The sequence below is a fragment of the Pecten maximus genome, chromosome 15 (assembly GCF_902652985.1).
Source record: "Pecten maximus chromosome 15, xPecMax1.1, whole genome shotgun sequence".
NCBI lineage: Eukaryota > Metazoa > Mollusca > Bivalvia > Pectinida > Pectinidae > Pecten > Pecten maximus.
The window spans coordinates 29,478,722-29,500,868 of record NC_047029.1 but is presented as its reverse complement, the minus strand read 5'-3'; the positions used below and the strand labels follow the sequence as shown (position 1 = coordinate 29,500,868).

Genomic DNA, 22,147 nt, shown 5'->3' with positions numbered 1-22,147 from the left:
AATTCAAGCAATTTTCAAAACCATACCAATTTATATATATATATGTAAATTATTTATTGACAAACATTATTGCTTTTCGACGTAATTTCTTTTTTTTTTTTTTTTGTCCAGTATCGAGACATATCCTAAAGAAAAAATATAAGGTATTTTTTTTATCTTTTCTTCTATCATTTTTATACACATGTATACACAATTTTCTCTCAAAGCCTGCTAATGAGAGAACCTTTCAGAATTGTATTTTTTGCACAATTTCTTGTCTAGTTACAACGTATGCTTATTTTTCGTTGGATAGGAAGAATAATATGGAGGACAGAAGCCATGTGTGATTTTGGCATTTCAAGATTCTAATTGTTGATTTAATCTTTAGTGCATATTGCTCATATTCCATACAAATATAAAATGATTTGTTTAGGTTATTTGTGTGTGTTCCGTATCGAGACATATCTGGAAAACAAAATGACTGACAGGCAGACATCTTGAATAATGAAAATTCTATAGGAAAGAGCAGTCGCGAACACATACTGTATACATGTTATACATCTTAAAAACATAAATAAGAAGACTTTATGGATTACAGACTACATATGATGGGTGATTTGAATATTAGGTCGGCTAATAATCCTATAACACGAAATCAACCTGAATCCCTTTATCTTTATATATCATACCTTTCAATGATTTCTCTTAGTTCGTAATTTCAAAATTCACATGAAATTGTCACACTCTTTTAAAACACGTAAGTTTGCAGAATGAAAAAATTAAATGCAGTTTATGAATTACGTCATTTTATTCAACAATCAACAATTTATGTTCGAGTGCAATTTCTGAATAAAAACATCTATATAACGTCAACTGAGATCATCCAGGCGTGACATCATATGTACGACATAGTAAATCTTCATATATCAAGTTATGATAATCATTTATACATATGATATCACGTACATGTACAATTCCTTTATACATTATATAATTAATAGAATAAGTTTATTCATATTACATAATTATTTCTTAGCACACAATTAATATTTACTTACATCATATCACTTATTACAATGTATTCTACCATGTTTGCTATGCAACGCCAGTTTTGATTGGTTTAAAACCATGTATTATTTTCCAATAACCCACACTCGTGCCAATAATACACGCTCGTGGGTCACAGCTGTTACAATTTTATATACCTAATATTCACCCGTTTTATAAAAGGTTACTATAGCCGAGTGGGCTAATGGGTTAGTCTTTCAATAATTTTTTATCACGACGCGAGTTCGAATCCTACGGAGGCCCCCTCCTTTTTCTTTTTCTTTTTTTTATCCTTTTTTTTTTTTTTTTTCAAAATCAATGGCATATGATACAAATGTAGATGCTCTTGATCGTAGTACTGTATTGCCTGTATATTTCATCAACAAATAATGCAATACTCAAGAAATAAATTACAAGGTTTTCTCGGGGTTTCCTTGCTGTTTTTCTATTAGAAAGAGGTCGATCTCAGAACTAAACAGTACATGGTAGAGTAGAAATAATCAACTTTGACTCATGTATTGTTGCAGGATATACAACTCGGACTCGGATATCTTGCAATTTTAATTAATAACTCAGGCCTGCGGCCTTCGTTATTAATTAATTGCAAAATATCCTCGTCCTCGTTGTATATCCTGCAACAATACACGAATCATCGTTAATTATTTCTTAAATATACAAGCGTAATAATCATACTCACAATTTCTGATATCTTGTGTTATAATTGCTAATATATCCTATGATGATCAATTAGTATATATTACACAATGATTCTCAAGTAAATTTTGTGTTTCATATAAAATATCACAGTTACTTTCAATAAATTTGTTTCCAATCATTTCAAATACACTCCCATACCATATAGTACCAAAAATGCACACAACCACACTCACACTTATTGAACACAAAACATTCATTAAATAAGAACGTTTGTGACAAGATTGGTCAAGCTTCACAAAAAATAAAATAAAATCTTATTTCTATTCGAAAGTTTGGGTGTACGCAGGGCATAGTGGTAACACATTAAAATTTGCCTTTCACTTTGTTTCTCCGTTTTCCTCCCACATTAAGACCCCTCCCAAACTTCAATCAAGACAAACTAGCTTGATCAATATTAGTTGGTATGACTTATTTTGCAATCAAGGTAAACTAAATAAAGTTTATATTTACATATATGATAAGAAAAATTCAACAAAAGTTTGAAAACCTTCTAAAAGTAAGCTAAAAAAGCTGTATACAACTTGATAGTGAACATCAGACTTGAGTTTGATTTGGTAACTATAGCTGTACAGTACGTCCTTGTTTAAAGACATTTACAGTGCATAGGCCGTGGCATAATGATGGAAAATGGGGAATTTTCCTATTAAATAATATGTTTCATATAAAAAAGGATTCAAATACAATTGCAAATCCAAGGATTTATCTTGGTTACTTCCCTAATTAACAGGAATCCGATAATTAATAAACACTTTGATGTAAGTTTGTTAATTCTAAATTTTCAATCTTAATGTTAACGTAATCGCAATTTCCATAACTATGCTGTATCATCTATTATCTTTTTACATTATAATTACACAGAAAAGAACAATTTTGATGATACATAACTAAATTTACATAAAGTAAGTAACAATCTAGCAAACACAATGACTAACATTTGGAGTCTTTTAATTTTTATAAACAATTCATTCTAATCCTCACTGTGTAAATACCATCACAAACTGAAACACACCACAGGTTCCTGCATGCATAACTGCTTATTACAAGTATAATATGTATATATCAATTAACATTTTGTTTTTTAATTGTCTTAAATTTATTTTTTTATAAAAGATAAATAAAACATATACAACAATCTGTTCAGGTGGCTTTTTCATTTCAAATTTGTTTATATCAGTGCTCATTATAATTACATTATTACATCCATGTACCATTTGTATATAAAAACAATATACATGTATATGTACATTTTTTGAGACAAAGGTTTGTATAAAATTGAGTAGACATTAATAGAATGCTACTCCTACGTAATTAAAAAGTTCCAAATTAAATAATGTTGATTGTTTTTGAAGACAAATCCATATTTCTTACACTAATGAATGTCTGGGAGCTTATTACATTGTTTACCCGTATCATATATACAGATAATGACATATAACAATAAAAATGTTAGTGTATGGCCGGAAAAATCATTTCATTATATCTTGGACTTTGTCAGCCAGAAGAAATCCTGAAACAAAATATATAATCTCATTATAACAAGTGTTGTTGTTATTACCAAGTTAATGAACCTATTAAAAATTCATTAAAACTTTCCATTAACATCATTAAACTTATACATTAAACATTTGGTTTGTTTGTTTTTGTTTAACGTCCTATTAACAGCCAGGGTCATTTAAGGACATGCAAGGTTTTGGAGGTGGAGGAAAGCCGGAGTACCCGGAGAAAAACCTCCGGCCTACGGTAAGTACCTGGCAACTGCCCCACGTAGGTTTCGAACTCGCAACCCAGTGGTGGAGGGCTAGTGATAAAGTGTCGGTACACCTTAACCACTCAGCCACCACGGCCCTATGGCCCTATACATTAAACAAGAAAGTCCCTTAAACTCCTGATAATATTGCCATTGATATAGATTTTTTTTTTAAGTTTCATGTAAGAAATGTACATAAGGAAATTTAATTTTGACTCGCATTGCAATCATGCTAGTAGCAAGCTAAGGGGAGGAAATGTAAGAATTTGATAACTTCATTAATAGTTAAATTGCACATTGACTGTACCTGAGGTTTCTTTAAGGACATGGGGTTGATCATGACGTTTACAATGGAAACTTCCTGTTTACTCATGGCAGCACCGACACATTTACTTATCTCCTCTGGGGTACGCGCAAAGTATCCAGTTCCTCCGAATGCTGCAATCATCTTCTCATAATGCGCTGTGGCCATGAGTGACGTGGGTGGAGAGCTACAAACAAGGGAGATAATTATAACCAAAAGTTGTTAATATTGCCATCAGAATAAAAAGGAATCTGACTTTAATGATCCCCACATGCATGAGCACACAAACTTCTGTTATCAAACATGTCATTGTCATGATATGGATATTATATATGGACACGTTGTCCGAGTCAAAATCACGATAGAATTTGAAATTTGAATAATATATTTATACAGGTAGACTGCAAAGCATTTATTTAGATGGAAACAGAAAGCAAGAGCTTTAATGCAAATTATCAGCATAAAATGGATGGACAGAAAGATGGACCAAAAGACAGATTGAAAGATGGACAGACAAGGGGATGAACTTGATAATGCATGCTTCTAACCTTTTGGTGGGAAGGCCATGAAAAGTAACAACATATAGCTTATATGTACTTACGTCAGAGTGAGGTCAGAATCCTCAGTTAGAGACTGCCAAGTGTCGTCATCCAAACCAAAACCAATCCCATTGTTGTTCATAATAATGATGATCACTGGTAGTTTATATCTATAATCATAAAGTTAACATTAAGAGGTTTTCCACAGTCTTTTTGTTCTCCTGCCACTCAATCATACTTTAAAGATGTCCGGTCACTGAAAATAGTTAAGATTCACAGAATGCCCCAGAGATGATAAAGTCTCTTGTGCATGGAGTTTTTGAAATACTTATGCTTATATATACATATACATGTTTAAATATGTATAAATAAAGGCTGACAGAATATTGACAAAACCTAACAATGTTTACTTTTTCCTTTTTTTTTTTTTCTTTATTGTCAATTCTCAACGGTGTAGGGCATTTTTATTAAAGTTAAATGGCTGTACATGATTCTCTTGAAAAATTAAACAGACCAAATTTATTTAACAAAATCATAACTTAACAAACATAATTTCCTTATACAACTTTATAAATGTACATACAAATGTACCAAGTTACAGGCCTATATCTGTATTTGTTAAAAAGTAAACGAGTCAAAATGAAATTGGGATAGATTGACGGCCAAATAGGGTAACACTTACTAACCCCCTACGATGAAATAGCAGGGACATAAAAAAATGGCTTACCTGCAGAGAGTTTCTATTTCCATTCCTGAGAATCCAAATGCACTATCTCCTTGTATGCAGACAACTCGTTTTTCCGGAGCGTGATCTCTACACCAAATAGCAGCAGCCACAGCAAAGCCTAGACCGACACCCATTGTACCGTAGGTTCCAGCATCCAGCCTTTATCACAAATATTAACAAGTTTTGTTTTACTTATATTTACATTTGGATTTGTTTAATTATAATGATCCAGGATGTTGCACATAAAGGATATAAGCTGAAAAATGTCTATAAGGTAGAATATTTGACAGTTTGGGGCAATGTTATTCATCATAGGAAGTTTGAGGCTGATATCTCCCTTAAAATACATGCCTCTGTGTAAATATTGGATAGTTTCAATATCTGTTGAGATGTGCAATCAATCAAGAAGGTTATATTGATACGCTCAATAAAGGACACCACTGAATTTGCAATTTAATGCAATAAAATTTTCATCATGATAATAAAGTACACATATTTTATATTTCAGTCTTTAATTTCCACAAAACCATAAAAGTGGCCTAAAATTGATTAAAGTGTTCAACCAGATAGGGGAAAGAGGATATGGGGACAGAGGATATGAGGACAGAGGATATGGGGACAGAGGATATGGGGACAGAGGATATGAGGACAGAGGATATGAGGACAGAGGATATGGGGACAGAGGATATGGGGACAGAGGATATGGGGACAGAGGATATGAGGACAGAGGATATGGGGACAGAGGATATGGGGACAGAGGATATGGGGACAGAGGATATGGGGACAGAGGATATGAGGACAGAGGATATGAGGACAGAGGATATGGGGACAGAGGATATATGGGGACAGAGGATATGGGGACAGAGGATATGGGGACAGAGGATACGGGGACAGAGGATAGAGGATATGGAGACACAGGATATGGGGACAGAGGATATGAGGACAGAGGATATGGGGACAGAGGATATGGGGACAGAGGATATATGGGGACAGAGGATATGGGGACAGAGGATATGGGGACAGAGGATACAGGGACAGAGGATAGAGGATATGGAGACACAGGATATGGGGACAGAGGATATGAGGACAGAGGATATGGGGACAGAGGATATGGGGACAGAGGATACGGGGACAGAGGATAGAGGATATGGAGACACAGGATATGGGGACAGAGGATATGAGGACAGAGGATATGGGGACAGAGGATACGGGGACAGAGGATATGGGGACAGAGGATATATGGGGACAGAGGATATATGGGGACAGAGGATATGGGGACAGAGGATATGGCACAAGAAAATACACAGACAAAACACTGTAAACAGTTTACCTGTGTCTTGGGAGGTAGTTTGGGATCATAGTCCTACTGATGTCCATGGTGGACGAACCCTCACTAACAATGATACAATCTTTTGGCAGCAGCTTCTGGATCTGCAAAAATGATCAGAAAATTTTGAGTACTTTTAATGACATTAATTAATTTAGTACATTTGATATATATATAATTATTTAGTCAATTTTACTGATATTGAGATCTACGTATATAAAATCAGTTTCCACCAAAAAGTTTTTTGAACTTTTAACCTTTTGAGTTCATAATACATATACATTGTACTCATTTGTTCCAAATTTCATATACAATTAGAATATTAAGTAATTAACCCTAAAACACAATAAATGTACAAATTACAAACATATTACGCAGAAACTTTCTGAGGAAATTCAACACATGAAAACATTACTTTTGTGATTTCTTTTTCTTATTTATAGCAGGTCAGCTCTCAACAGAACATTTGATAAAGATCAATAAATTTTTGTATTGTTGCACTAAAAATAAACAAAAAATTACAGAAAATGCCGGCTGTAGGATTAATTGTCTAATATTCATACTTACATCCTCATATGCAGCATAGAAATTCAGAGGAACAGACTTGTCGGACATCATTTTCTACAGAAGAGAGAAAATAAAAGATATCTCCCAAATATTATTCATCATTTCTTATCATAGATATAATTAAGAGCTTAATTGTGTTCTACAATGTAGGACTTTTTTGGTGGCCTCATTTACCTATTTCATTATTTCTCCATTAAACATTCTGGGGGTCATTTCACTATAATGGTATTTTGACCCAGGGGTCATTTCACCATGATTCAAAATACCATGCTACACCGGGTTTGATCCCTAGCGGGGGCAGTGATTTAAATTTAATTAATTCTGCATGTGCTCTGTTACATTGGCCCCCATGTAGGGACCTGGGAAGCTAAGGATACTTATCGCTGCTTGCGAAAGCATCACTGTTACCCCTGGAAAACTGGAGGACGAGTTCTTTCCTGGAGGGGGAGTATGTAACCCTGATAAATACTAGCCACAATGTATCGCTCGGCTAGCTGAGAGAGATCTTCTCTTTAGCTTGATCGGTTGAGCGCAAGACTAGTAAGCCAGAGGTCCCGGGTTCAATACCTAGCAGAGGCAGTAATTTAAATTGAACTATCATGCACTCTTCTACATGTATACAAAATGCTGTCAAGAAGACCAAACACATATCAAAAAAGTTAGGTATTATCTCTTACCTGTACACTTTGTTGATTCTGTTGAATTTTTCCTTTCAAAGTTTTCCACCACGGGGCAGCCTTGCTGAAAGCAAATTTACCTGGACGTCTAGCAATTTCCTCATTTAACTGAAAATAAAAGAGTTTATATTAAACATGTAATTTTATATCAATTACAAAGTAATATCAATTAAAACTTCAAAATACAAGGGTTAAGTACTTGATAAACCTGGTACAAATCTTCCATTAACACTTGGAAAGTATCCTGACAACTGTTTCATATAGGACAGCTCAATAACTGCCCCAAACCAATTTTATCCATACTCTGTGAGTCATTGACTGCCGACTAGCAACTGTGGACACTTTCCTGGTTTACCACAGTATCAAAACTGTAAGTAAGCATGGATATTCTTACCTGTGTAATTACAACAGTGTCTGCATGGACTGCCAATTCAATAGCATATGGCTGCTAACTTGATGCACTACAGTACTAGTGTCTATACGTTGGATAATAAGAATGGCCATTTATTCAGTTTGCTCTCATATCATGACTGTCAACTTATATGGTTCACTAGTGTGTCTAAACTGCTCCCGCTTATTCAGTTTGCTCTCATGATTAGACTGCCAATTAACTAATTAGCATGGCCACTTACCTGGTTCACTACGGTGTCTAGACTGCCGACGAGCGTGGCGGCAGCCTTGATGTTGTTGTTCATTTCCTCATGACAGACGTCAACCTGAATGATTTTAACTTTTGGATGAAATCTTGGTGGCATCCCGAAATGTAACATCCAGTTTAGACGAGCGCCAAGAAGAAGGATAACATCAGCCTCTTGCAAAGCTCTGGAAAATGATAGAGAATAAACATCCCACTAATTACATGTACCTCTATTCAGAGTTGAATCTCAATTAGTACATATTAACATAATAACACATTACAGTTGGCTCCACATAATGGTAATTACAACCTCACAGAATGAATCATGAACTATGTCCGAGTACTGCTGTAGCATTGAAACAGTAAACTACCATTTTTAGTTGGTTCCATAAAATAATTTTTTTTTTTGTATGAATTTTCAAATATCATATTTAGTATTGACATTTAATTTTGCTGCATATAATGAATTTTTTAAATCTTGTTCTAACTGAATATCTCAAGAGATAAGAATGTGTTTCTAATAAATAAAATACCACCTATGTAACATATCCATATTTATCCAAAAATAGGCCCCTGACCAAAAATATATCCCTTCTGTATTTTGTAAAAGTCATCAATTCAAAAGTAGTATGTTAAAGTGGTTTACAAATGGCCCTTCCCAAATATTGATACTCAACTTTTACACTTGGGGAGTGGGCTAGCTGGTTTGGGGATACATGTGGTAATAAACTTTTACACAAGGGGAGGGGGCTTATTTGAGGATAGATATGGTACATAAACGAAAGGGATGTCAAATAAAATATTTTGTGTTGAAATGACTTTAACACCATCAACATTGTGAAGTGCAACAAGTGTGGAGTTGTCAATTAATGGTTCAAAGATTTTACTATATCAATGCTTTTGTATGTATCTATTTCTTAATACACTAACCTTGACCTTGCAGGAGCTACACAAAGATCATGGTCATCTGGTATGACCCCTTTACCCATTGGAGTCGGCAGGAAAGGGAGTTGTCCACCTATCACCAACTCCTGTACAGCTTCCTCAGCATGAGCATAGGATGCACCTTTATAACAGAGATAATTCAGAGATCAGGAAAGGTCATAAGAGGTCAGATTAGTTCAAATGAGGTCAGCAAAGGTCAGCAAAGTCCGAAAAGGTTCGTAAAACTTGTAAAAAGTTAGCACCTTATAAGTCAGCAAATACTATCACAAGACTGAACAAGGCTCTCTATCACAATACAATTTTAGTATCCAGGCCACCATAGGATGCTAATGGTGAAATAAAGGTCATTATAGGTCACCATATGTCAATAAAGATTAGTACAGATCAGCACAGGGAAATAAAGATCATTATCATTATTTGTAAGTAAAAGTCAACATAAGTCATTATAATGGCTATTTCATTGGGTGTCGAAAGAGGTCATCAAAACCCACTTTGGGGCATGGGAGGTCACCAAAAGCAATCCGAGGTCATGGAAGGTCATAAAAGGACATCAGATCTATTAGGCCACATGGGGTCATAAAAGTCAATCAGGTGTCATGGGTAGTCATCAAAGGTCATCAGATGACATTGGAGATCATCAAGGTCATCAGGTGTCATCGGAAGGTCATCAGACTTCCAATGTCATGGGAGGTCATCAGAGATCATCAGACTACCAGACACACTGGTAATGTACTTGTTTATACAATGACTAACCTTTGCCCACTACAACCAAAGGTTTCTCAGCATAGTACAGTAAGTCTGCAGCAAGCTTTATACTGTCTGGATCAGCAAGACTCTTTGGAGGAGAGGGACAGACAATCGAGGACCTGAAGCAAACATTTTGATGATTGCAATTTCCTGAGAGCTGCAGTATCTTTATAGTGACAATTTTCAACATATTGCCTTGTGGTCAGCAATGAATTGATTTAAATGTTTAAAGTTATTTGATATCAAAGATAGAAGGGGAAAATACCCTACCAGCAAATATCTAACTAATTATAAATTATAAAGAGTTATTTTAATAAGTTCATTAAATCATTTTCATAAGGACACCTTATTTATACAGCACCTGTTCAAAATACAGTATTATCAAGATTGAAAAATAATATCTGGACTTGGTTTCTATCATATATTTTCTTTTTTACATATCAGCATGTCAGCTACTTTAAACACAGAAAAAGAGCACATTTCATTGAAACCAAGCTTCAGACATGTGACAACTTTTATTTCCTTTTCTTTTTATACATAATTAACAATATTTACCATATGTCAATTTCTTTTAAACAAGACGACCGATTTGTGAGGTTACTTACCATACATCCTTTTCATTTACTGTAGCGTTCACCATGTTGCCAGCAATGTCGAGGTAACAAGCTCCAGGTCTGCCATATATACTCTGGCGGTAGGCCTGGAACAGATGATTAAAGAAGCCGATTCATTATTCTTTTGTGTTTTTTTTTTTTTTTTTTTTTTTATTATTTTATCAAATAAAGCATGAAGCTGAAATCACTTTTAAGATTTTGTGTGAAATAGTGGTTTGGGTCTTGGCCACTATGAATTTTTTAATTTTCAAGCTAAAGTTTTACTAAACTAAAAGAATAAGCATTGAAAAGGTGAATAATTAAGACATTAGGCACCGATACAATACACATAAACAGAAGAAATAACAGCTTCAGGAACAGTTCAAGACCTGTCTTATCTGATCTCAGCATTTTTCAACACCTGTCTAATTAATCACATTCCAAGTTCTTACGACCAAAATACAAAATAAAACAGAAATATTTTGACATTCTGTCTAATCTGACCACATGGTAAACCCCAGGGTATTGGATTATACAGGTTTCACTGAACTTAACATTAATTGAAAATGTACCTATGACCAAGATAATGACAAGGGTAGAATACTTACCTTTTCCACAAAGAAGGGGATTCTTTCTATACTGTTGGGTCTTGCAGAAAACTTGCAATATGGTCTTGCAGCTTCCACCTGTGAAATCAATGTTTTTTTTACACAAATATACAACAAGACTAGAATACAATGTGTATGGAAAGTCTATTCCACTATGGTACTGACAAAGCATTTATACATTGATTTTCTCTGCAGTGATTCAAAATGGTCAAATTCTATCACTGTAAGAAAGTGAAATGCACAAAATATCAACAGTACAGTACCAAGCCACTTTAGAATTGTTGAAAATTTGACTGAAATGGTAAGACAAATAGGACTAGTAAATCAGGATAGCTGAAACTTATTGTGTAAGATAACCTTTATCCATTACCTGAACCATTTCTTTTTATCACTGTGCGAATGACAGGGCTTGTTGAACTTGAGTTGTTTTGATGTTAATTGTTTTCAGAAAAGCCATGACAGAGACTGCTTATAGGCCTGAATCAATAAATCCTCATCCTGTAAGTTGTGTAGGAGTAATCTCCCTTTATAAGTTGTGTAGGAGTAATCTCCCTTTATAAGTTGTGTAGGAGTAATCTCCCTTTATAAGTTGTGTAGGAGTAATCTCCCTTTATACGTTGTGTAGGAGTAATCTCCCTTTATAAGTTGTGTAGGAGTAATCTCCCTTTATAAGTTGTGTAGGAGTAATCTCCCTTTATAAGTTGTGTAGGAGTAATCTCCCTTTAAACCTGCCCATTTTTTACATCAACTAATTTTCTTAACGATTCACATCACATTAAAGCCACATAGAAAACTGGAGGAAAATGTGTATTTTGAAAGTATACGGGAAATTCCAAAAATTAATAACTGGGTCCAACATACCAAGTTTCTATGCGAAATAGTCCTATAATGCAACGGGCAGGTTATATCAGTCTATACAAAGTGGTGGAACGCCGAATGCGTGAGCCTTATGCAAAAAAACAGACAGATTCTGCCAAAAAGAAATGTAACAGACTGGAATACACAAAACCTGAGTATTTCCTTAGAAAAGAAAATGACTCGTTGGAAGTTAGTGAGAGAAGAAAAGGAAATAGACTCGAATTCTGATTTTTCCACATGTCTATTAGATTGCTGGTTAGCTTTTGAACATTGTCAACTTCACCCATCTAAAATTTTATCAATGTTTTATTGTATGCATATTGTTACATTTTAAAATGAAGTATTTAGATGTATGTTTGTTTCCTTTGTTTAGATATTACGTGAATAATATGATTTAATGAAAGCATTATTAGGCAAAGATCACGTAAACTTGATATGTAAACAAGATTCCATGAGTGTAGTTCATGTGCAGTGGCACTCGTTCTCGGCTCCATGACAAATCTCCAGATAAAAGTAAATGTGGCGAATTATTTTTATACACTGATGTCTCAAGGACTCCCCCGGTCAAGTGTCCAGGCCAGTGGTCATTTTAATGTTAGGAGAGTGTGAATGAGCATCTTGGATTGCCATTAATACATGTGTGCAACTAGAATTTAAGGTTATTTGGGAGTATGTGGTTTTAAATATCACAACAAAAAATCTTTGAGAAGCAGTGTTTTGGATTATGCAGAATAACTAAATTCATTACATTGTTTTAATTGTAATCAAATAAAAAAAATATCAGTAAAAAATAGTTCTACATCAATTGGTAACCATGGTTATACTGTACCTGAGGTAACTCCTGGAAGGCTCCCATAGCTTCCTGGTCTTGTTCACTAGATCCACCAATCACAATTACTGGCCTTAAAACAAAAATGTTTACTCCATTATGACATGTACAAGCTGTGTGGGGTTGTTTTTAATTTGTTTTTAAATCAAGACTAATGGATTTTTTTTTAAATTACAGAAAAAGATCAATGCTTCAAGGCAGCTATTTAAATCTGTTAAAATTTCTATCAGAGGAAAGTGACAAAACATATAGAAAGGGCTATGGAAATGCAATTGACATAAGCTTGGCTTCCATACTACCCCTATCAAGTATCCAGTTTTGGACTGATGCCTCCAATTTAATTATTTTGTTAAATATGGACCCTCAAGTGCAACACTTTTGTCTCAACCAGGAAAATTTTGCATGTAAATATTTTGACCCCTTAACATGTATTGGGCCTTAAATTTAACACTATGGACTGACAGGATGGAAACTATATGATGAACTGTGCTCAAAAATACTACATTGTACTATAATGTTTACTGGACGATACCTAATGTCATACAATAGCTACATGTAGTGGCTCATCTTTCTAAAAAATCACAACTTTTGTTAAGTATCTTGTAAATTCTTTTAAGGGATTTAGTGGATCATTTTAATACTAACCAGCAGTTTTCCTTGGCGTTTGACAGTCCTGCCAAAGCATGCACCAACCCCGGTCCAGACACGACCAGACAAACTGCAGGCCTGCAAATATATAAAGTCAAAGGGTCACTTTTGGACTGTAAATGTATAGGCTTGACTACATGTACACTGAAAGGCTGTGTCCAAGGTATACCCATATAAGATTCTGAACATATATTATGATTTTTACAGCATAGTATTTATTGCAAAAATATAACATCAATTTTCCAATGACCATGTATCTGCATGCAGAGCTTTCTTCCTTTTAATTCAATGCATTGTTATTTATTGAAACTTTGAGAAAATTTTACTGTTGAATAACAAAACATTTTCAATACTTATGCATCATTACGTCCAGTAAAGGATTTTGTTCAAAATGACTTCAATTTTAACATGTACATTGAATAATCAATTAATATTGTCTAGGTTCATTGTATGTTAAATTTCTTTAATGTATGTAGTGAGAAGGCATTTCATAAGCTGTAATAATTTATGCTCAATCGATATCCCTTTGTCTCTTTTTTTGACAATGAAATATATTTAATTTATAAAAAATAAGTATTTATTTCTAATGTTAACATTAAACTGAAGCAATCAAACTGTACATATAAACAAGTACATTGATCTCCAGAAGTAGAGAGTACAGGCCACTTACTAGCTGAGGCAAGTGGGAATTGCCCTTTAGCCTAAATGGTAAGATGTAAACTTAATGAGCGATCTGGTGGGTAGTCGAGCCGCAGATAGGGCAGGTCATTTTTTGTTATACCATAATTATAACATACTGTAGTTCATCTTGTTTTAACTTTTATATGATTTCATAGTGAGTGCCAGATGTTAATTATGATATTTTTTGTTAAGGTTGGAAAGAACAGTACTGTTGAACAAACATTTGTGAAAAAAATGATTAAAAGTAACATTGACCTTTGACCTCTGGAGAGGGAGAGTAATACAAGCCATTCTGAGAAGAAGCAGTAAATGAAATCTGAGAGGAATTGGCCAAACAGAAATCAAGATAAAGAGAGTTGACAATCTGATAGACTGGAGCAATCAAAATATCAGATTATCCCCATAGCCCCACTTGATTTGCACTCTTCTCCTTCTAGAATATAACTTCTGGTCACTCGATTTGTAGCTCTTCTGCTTCTGGAAGATCTTCTACCTCTTCCGTCTCGAAGCTGGAAGATTTATCTTCCAATATGGCAGCAACCATGTTTAAGTGTGCCAGAGATGAGTTTCACTAGAGAAGGATTTATGACACGTACATGCATATGTTTGTGTCATAGTGTTTGAGAAAACTTAAAATACTTGTTTGGTTTGGGTTATGTTCTTCCGGTTTACTCAATTTACATATAACACAATCTTCTGAGAAAGCTTCTCTTCCGAGAAGAGTGCAAATCAAGTTGGGCTTATGGGACTCTCAACAAGGGGAGATAATTCAAATTTGTTTAACTTACTTTCCTGTCATATACCCAATGATAGAAGCACCATAGGAAGCCTGCAAAAGAAAAAGAAAAGAAAAATATCAAATGATGATGACAAAAGATATCAGTTGATATATTTTACAAAAAATGATAGGCTATATACTAATCACTATTGGAGGCCTGAATCAATGTGCAGGATGGGTTTTAAACTCAGGAAGAAGCTGGAGCAGTACCTGATGGAGCAAACCCACATGGTTGGGCAGGGGAGGCCTATAAAATTTTCATATTACTTCATAATTATGTTCCTTCACTTTTGCATAAATTACTAAAAAAAGATAGGGCTGGTAGGTATACAAACTGTCTCTAAATATGTTATTCAAATTCACAAAAAAGTAATATGCTTATATATCCAATTTGCAATATTCCACTCTTCAAAAAGACCTGGGATGAATAATCTTTATGAATTAACTTCATCTATGAGGAATTTAGGTAAAGCATTTTACCATTTGTTTCAGGACCAAACAACCAAATGTGCTAAGCTTTCTATATAAACATTCAGCTTCTAGCTACCTGGAAAAAAAAAGAGCATGCGCATTGTGTAATGTTTGTACAACCAATTGATACATTACAACTTTCAAATATGACTGCATTTGATGAAGAAAGCCATTCTTGAACTAGATATATGAACAATTAAAATTTTAAACATAAATTGTACATGTAGAAATGTTTTGGTTGAATGAGGGGGCTTAAGTAGGGGTAGAGATTGGGAAAGTGGTGAAGAGACTTTCCAAGGATTAACTAATGGAAAATGTCAATTAGGTAACAAATTACCGCTTGTTCATTTCTCATGCCTATATATTTGATTCCCTCTTTTTGTGCTGCACCAGCGATCTCGATGACAGGAATTCCAACTATGCCAAACATGTACTCCACACCCTGTAAATAAATTGTAGGCTTTAACAGTGTATTTCAGTCCATATTTGTTAGAATTAACACACAGGTTTTATTTGTTTTTGTAAAATATGTTAACAAAACAATCGGAATTTTTTGCAAATATTGATAATTTGATAATGAAATAAATTTGGTTCTATTTGAATTAATTTTTAATCTTTTCATTAAATCAATTAGTGGATATAGTCTAAAAGAGTCTAAAAGGGGTATGTGTCATCTATCGCAACAAAATAAAAAATTGTAGGGCCTGCTTTCCTTGTCTTTATTTGTATGGTCTGAACATTGGGCTTCATCAGGACACCTGGATCAACCTGTCCGCCTCTACTCATCCCAGTGTTAGCATAGTCACACTGACACGTTACTTTCACAGGTTTTTTTTTTTATCTGTTCATCTATGTGCTGATTTTTTTTCCTATCATTCATTTTATGGCCATAGATTATGTGGCATTCAACAACACTTAAACATAAGTGTCAAATATTCATTTTTGTTTTGTTTTTGTTTGTTTTCGTTTTGTTTGTTCCGGGTTTTTTTTTTTTCGATATCAGCAGTGGGTCAGAAACAAGCATTAGTTTAGTTTAAATCAATTTTATTGCCTAATGGCAAATGGATTGGACAAAAGTTATGCAACTTACCAACGTCCTTTCCGTAACAAATGTGTATCTACAATGTTTCACGTGACATAATTATTAAACTTTTTTTAAACAAAAGGTTGGAAAATGTAAAGCAGCGAAATAGATTGTGAACACCAAGTATGATATAGTGTTTATCGTTTATACATGCAAGGGGTTTCAGTGGCCCTGACGGCGCAAGTAAAACACTACTGTTCATACACTCCGATCCTTCTACTTTCTAAGAGTTCGTCACATCCTGTGCTTAGAAGCTTTCTCCAGTCTGACGTTGTCCATCTTTGATCACTCCATGGAATACCTAATTACTTAACCTTACTTCGCCGGCAGGACCACTGAAACACGATGCAGTCTATATATGTAATTTCATGATAAAATAATATGATTTAAATGATACTTTAGGATACTTATGATATACTTATGGTGTTCGAAAAAGAGGTTTAGATTTATTAAAAAAAAAATAATTGAAAAGGGAGAAAACAGTAAGGAGAAAAAAGAAAGGAAGAAACATAAGAATAGCACTAACAACCCGGCTTTTGATACAAATGGTAGATATCTTATTAGTAGAAACAAGCAAGTAGATACTATATGTTGAATCTTTTGGAATCTAGAATAAACGTTTGTACAGACCTACAGATAAGAATATTATGGTTAGTGTCTAGATTTGGGTCCCCAGACAAAAGATGTTCTACGGTAATTCTGTTATACCAGTTCAAGGAATCAATCATTTTGTTACGGGACTGTTCGTGGTTTTTACAGTGTAGGAAGAAGTGGGAAGAATTTTCGCAATAGTGTCCACAGTCACAGATAGCGTTTTCTGAAAGATGGGCTTTATGAAGGTCGTGCTTTAAAGGACTACAGCGATTACGTAATTGACAATGTAAAATATTGGCTTTTCTTGAACCATATTCAAGGAATTGTTGAATTTGTGGTGGATTAGTATCTTGGTGAGTTAGAAAGGTCTTAAATTGTCTGATGGATTGCGATGATTTTGCTTCAGTTGGTAGGTTGTTCCAAGAATTAGTTGTGTTTGGGATAAAAGATGATTTTGTAATTTGCAGTCTATAGTAAGGATTTTGATAGTCATCTCTGTTTCTTAGGTTGTAGTTAGTATAGTTAGACACTGTGTGTGGGAGTAGGGACTTTAGGAAAGAAGGAGAGTTATCATTACGAATATTATAAAACATACACAATTTTCTATTTTTCCGTCTATCAGCTAATGACTGCCACCCTAGTTCACTATATATAAACTCTTTCTTAGTAAAGATAGGTAAACCGGTTATGATTCGACCAGCTTCGAACTGCATATTCTCAAGTTTGTTAGTTAAAGTGGCATTACAGTTGTCCCATACTTCAGAGGCATACTCAAAAAGTGGTCTAATAAAAACAAGGTATATTTTTTCTAAATTTTTCCTTTTTAAAATGTATTTTAATTTTCGTAAAGTTGCTTTGTATTTTATGGTTCTGTTTATAATGTCTTCGATATGGGTATTCCATGTACCGCCACTGTTAAGGACTACACCTAGATGTTTGTGACTGGTTACAATAGGGATCGGCGTGTTATCGATAAGAAATTTAGGGTTAGAAGGAATTGCGGTATTAGAAATCATGATTATTTCCGTTTTAGTGGGATTGAAAGTCATTAACCATTTTTTCGACCAGAGATTCATTTGTTCCATGTCAAAGTTTATTACCTGTTCAACATCGAGTAAATTTTTGGAAGAGTGTGTTAGTGCGGTGTCGTCGGCAAATAGTCTTGTAACAGAAAGTAGTGTGTTGGAGATATCATTAATATAAACCAGGAAGAGAAGTGGCCCTAATACTGATCCCTGAGGAACTCCAGCTTTTATGGATAATTGTGAAGAAATAGAATTTTGCAGTACAACTGATTGACGCCTGTTTGTTAAGTAATTTTTTATCCAATCCAGAAGTTTGTCTTTTATCCCATATTTTTCTAGTTTTATTAAGAGACCCTTATGCCAAACTCTGTCGAAAGCTTTAGAAAAGTCACAAAAAACAATAGCAGTATATTCATGATTCTCCAGGGCAAGAAGTATGTTGTGATATAATTTGATTAGTTGGTGAGTAGTAGAGTGGTTAGGTAGGAAGCCAGACTGTAAGTTATAGATAAGTTCATTACTAAAAAGATAGTTGTAGATGTGCTTGTGGACAATGCGTTCAAATAGTTTTCCAAGACAGCTAAGAAGTGAGATGGGTCTATAGTTATTAGCAAGTTCAGGTTCACCTTTTTTGAAAATGGGAGTGACATAGGCAAGCTTCCATGATTCGGGAAATACAGAAGTACGAAGAGATTCTTTGAATATAAGAGTAAGCGGCGCAACTATTTCCGGGGTAAGTATTTTTAACATCTTATGGCTAATACCGTCGGGACCAGCGGCTTTGTTAGTATCTAGAGTATTGATAGTATCAGACACTTCTTGTTCAGTTATAATTATTTCGGAAAGGGATGTGTCAGTCTGGGTTTCAAAGTAGGGTGTATCATCATCGGAGTTGTCCAGGTTAGAAACAGATTGAAAAAAGTTGTTAAGAATATTTGATTTTTCAAAGTTGTCTGAAGTAAGGCAGTTAGTTGTTGGATTTAGCAAAGGAGGAAGATCAGAGATTGTATTACCTTTCAGCAGCATGCGCATTAGTTTCCAATAAGTTCTAGGGTTAGCTGACTTATCATTTATTTGTCCATCAATATTCTCGTAGAAAAGAGCCTTAGCGTGTTTGAGCATGTTACTTACTTTGTTTCTTGCACGTTTGAATTTAATTTCAGATTGTGGTGACTTAACTCTTATAAAGTGTTTCCTTAGTCTGTTTCTACGCTTTATTGCCTTTCGTAGATCTCCGTTCATCCATGGCTTGTCATTTTTATTCACAGTAATAGTTTTTTTAGGAATATGCTTTTCCAAAATTCTAGTAAGGGTATTAGTAAAGATATCAGTTTTTTCACTTACATTTTCAACATTGGAAAAAAGGTTATTCCAGTTTACGTGAGCAACTTCAGTTTTAAGGTTCAGAATAACTGCTCTGTTAAAAAGCCAAATTTTTCGCTTAAAAGAATTTTGTTTGAGCAAAGGGGATGATATAGAGACAAGAACTGCTCTATGATCACTTATGGTTTCTAAAACAGGTATAACCATGGATAGATCGGTTCTGATAGAGTCACTAGTGAAAAATGGGTCGATTAGGGATTGACTTGTATTAGTTACCCGTGTTGGGCTGGTGACAATGTTAGTTAGATTATATAGTTGGGTAAGTATGCTAAGATCGTTGTTATTACCTAGTAGTAGATCAGTGTTAGTATCGCCTGTCAGTAGAACATGTGGAGTGTAATTAAAAGCTAGATCAAGGGAGTGTTTGAGTCTTGTCCAGATGCCTGAATTTGAATGTTGCCAGGGGGGTTTGTAAAGTACACAAAGGAGATATTTATTATTGTCAATTTGAAATTCAATCCACATTATTTCATCATTTTGGGCTTCAAGGTCAAATCTGCGTTTGGGTAGCACTTCATTAGTTGTGTAGATCATTATTCCACCACCAAAAGCGTTCCTATCTTTTCTGAATATGGTTGTGAAGTTTGCAAGTGAAAGGTCAGAATCAGGGACTGAAGGATCTAAATGTGTCTCTGTTAAACACAAGATATTAATGTCATCAGTAAAGCTATCAAGGAAATCAATTTTATTTCTAACACTGCGTATATTCAAATGCATTATATGAAGTGAATTGTCAGGGTGAGAAAACGATTCGGTGTCAGATGTATTAGATGAGGATGAGCTAGCCGCTGGTCCTGGGTTTGTATGTATATCACCAGACAGGAGTAGAATTAGAATCAGTACAGTAGCAATATTGTTAAGGTTTTTATGAATATGTAGAAAAATGAAAAGGGTAAAAAAAAATAGGCAAAAGTGTAAAGTTTAGATAAATAAGATCGTGATATGCTACTTAGCATTCTGATAAGGCCTAGAAAAAAAAATGTTGTGTTTCCCCTTTCCCGACCGACCCTAATTTTAGGCCACCGACCCTAATTTTTTTTTGTTTGAAATACTGAAAATCCGGAAATTTTCGTAAATTTAGCCCGTTTTCCGTTTTATTATTATACACACCCAAGTCTTATAAACGCTTGTATATGACGGGCACTGGTTTTAAAGCGTATTGATGACCTCGATGTTCAAAAAGCATGGCGGCTTTTTGCACGCCGTCGTCGGAGCCCCGTTCGATTTGCACTCTTCTGATTCTAGAAGATATCTTCCGGTCACTCGATTTGAAGCTCTTCTGCTTCTGGAAGATCTTCTACTCTTCCGTCTCAAAGCTGGAAGATTTATCTTCCAAGATGGCGGCGACCATGTTTTAAGTGTGCGAGTGATGAGTTTCACTAGAGAAGGATTTATAACACATACATGTACATGTTTGTGTCATCGTGTTTGAGAAAACTTAAAAACTTGCTTATTTTTTTGTTTTATTCTCCCGGTTTACTCGATTTACATATAACGGGATACGATCTTCTTAGAAGGCTTCTCTTCTTAGAAGAGTGCAAATCGAACGGGGCTCTGTTTTGGCACTGACGATAAAAAAATGTAAACACATGGACGAAAAGCGAATTATGACATCACTGCCACAAACAACGCTATGTGGAGATATATTTTATAGATATCACGAAAAAATTGTAAAAGGTGATTGTGTTATATTGGGGAGGGAGGTTGATCAGGAATTAAAGAAACAATATAAAACTGTTCTGCCCGTGTGTCTAGAATGTCTCGAACATGAACAGCCTCCATGTTATCGTCCAAACGGAAAAAAATCGAAGAGTGGAAACTCTCAATAAACTGCGTTTATAATGACATGGTTTTACTGTTCTGACTATTAATATGATGCTCCTATTTGAGATTATCTGAAAAGAGATAACAAACACTGCAAATAAAGTTTGATATACTTTTAATATCATTTTCATCTCCCAATACATTGCATTTCAAAATGAAGTTAGGTAGAAGAATGATCAAACACTGAAATATAATGATATTGAAATGATATATACAGCATATATAAATATTCAAATATGAACATTTGATTATTTATTTAAAAAAAAAAGATAAAAAAAAAAAAAAATCCCTACCTACCTACCCTAATTTTTTGAGAGACGAAAGGGGAAACACAACATTTTTTTTCCTTGGCCTAAGTAGCGGTGTCAAAATGTGGGACATGTCACAATTTATGGACACGGGGCTGACCTACATGTACATGTACGTCACAAAAAAGAATGCCAGATGAAAAATTAGCCTGGACACTCCCGAGTATGACCCGTCCTATAAGATGTGTAGTCGTGGGACGATTCATACTCGGGAATGTCCATTTTTCCATCTGACAGTCACTGAAGGTCCGCGCCTACCCCGTGCATACATGTATACTACAAGTATGCTGTGCATGTAAAACGTTTATCCTAAATGACAGTCTGTTATTCAGGAGTATACATATTTTTTAAAACCTGATGCATTATACTAAAATAATTCACAAAGTTACCTGGGCTTTAAGAGCCCTCGCCAGAACCGTCGCACCATCAACTGTCTCTTCCATGTTGGATGCACTCGCCATTTTGACTGAACTGTCACGTGATTGGGTATTACCTCTTCTGTC

The 22,147-nt window shown here is 34.7% G+C and overlaps 1 protein-coding gene across 1 annotated transcript; it reads right to left on the bottom strand.

Annotated features, from left to right (window-relative positions):
• Positions 1-1,617: 1,617 nt before the first annotated feature.
• On the bottom strand, positions 1,618-22,133 carry LOC117343704 (2-hydroxyacyl-CoA lyase 1-like). The gene is made up of 17 exons (XM_033906171.1): positions 22,034-22,133; positions 15,764-15,868; positions 14,966-15,006; positions 13,494-13,574; positions 12,849-12,921; positions 11,162-11,239; positions 10,566-10,660; positions 9,967-10,079; positions 9,199-9,334; positions 8,264-8,453; positions 7,632-7,739; positions 6,955-7,008; positions 6,391-6,491; positions 5,061-5,219; positions 4,396-4,503; positions 3,798-3,981; positions 1,618-3,250 (listed from the first exon to the last, which is right to left on the bottom strand). Exons 1-17 carry the CDS (start codon positions 22,103-22,105, stop codon positions 3,218-3,220), a joined length of 1,731 nt encoding a protein of 576 aa, XP_033762062.1. The 5' UTR covers positions 22,106-22,133; the 3' UTR covers positions 1,618-3,217.
• Positions 22,134-22,147: the final 14 nt, after the last annotated feature.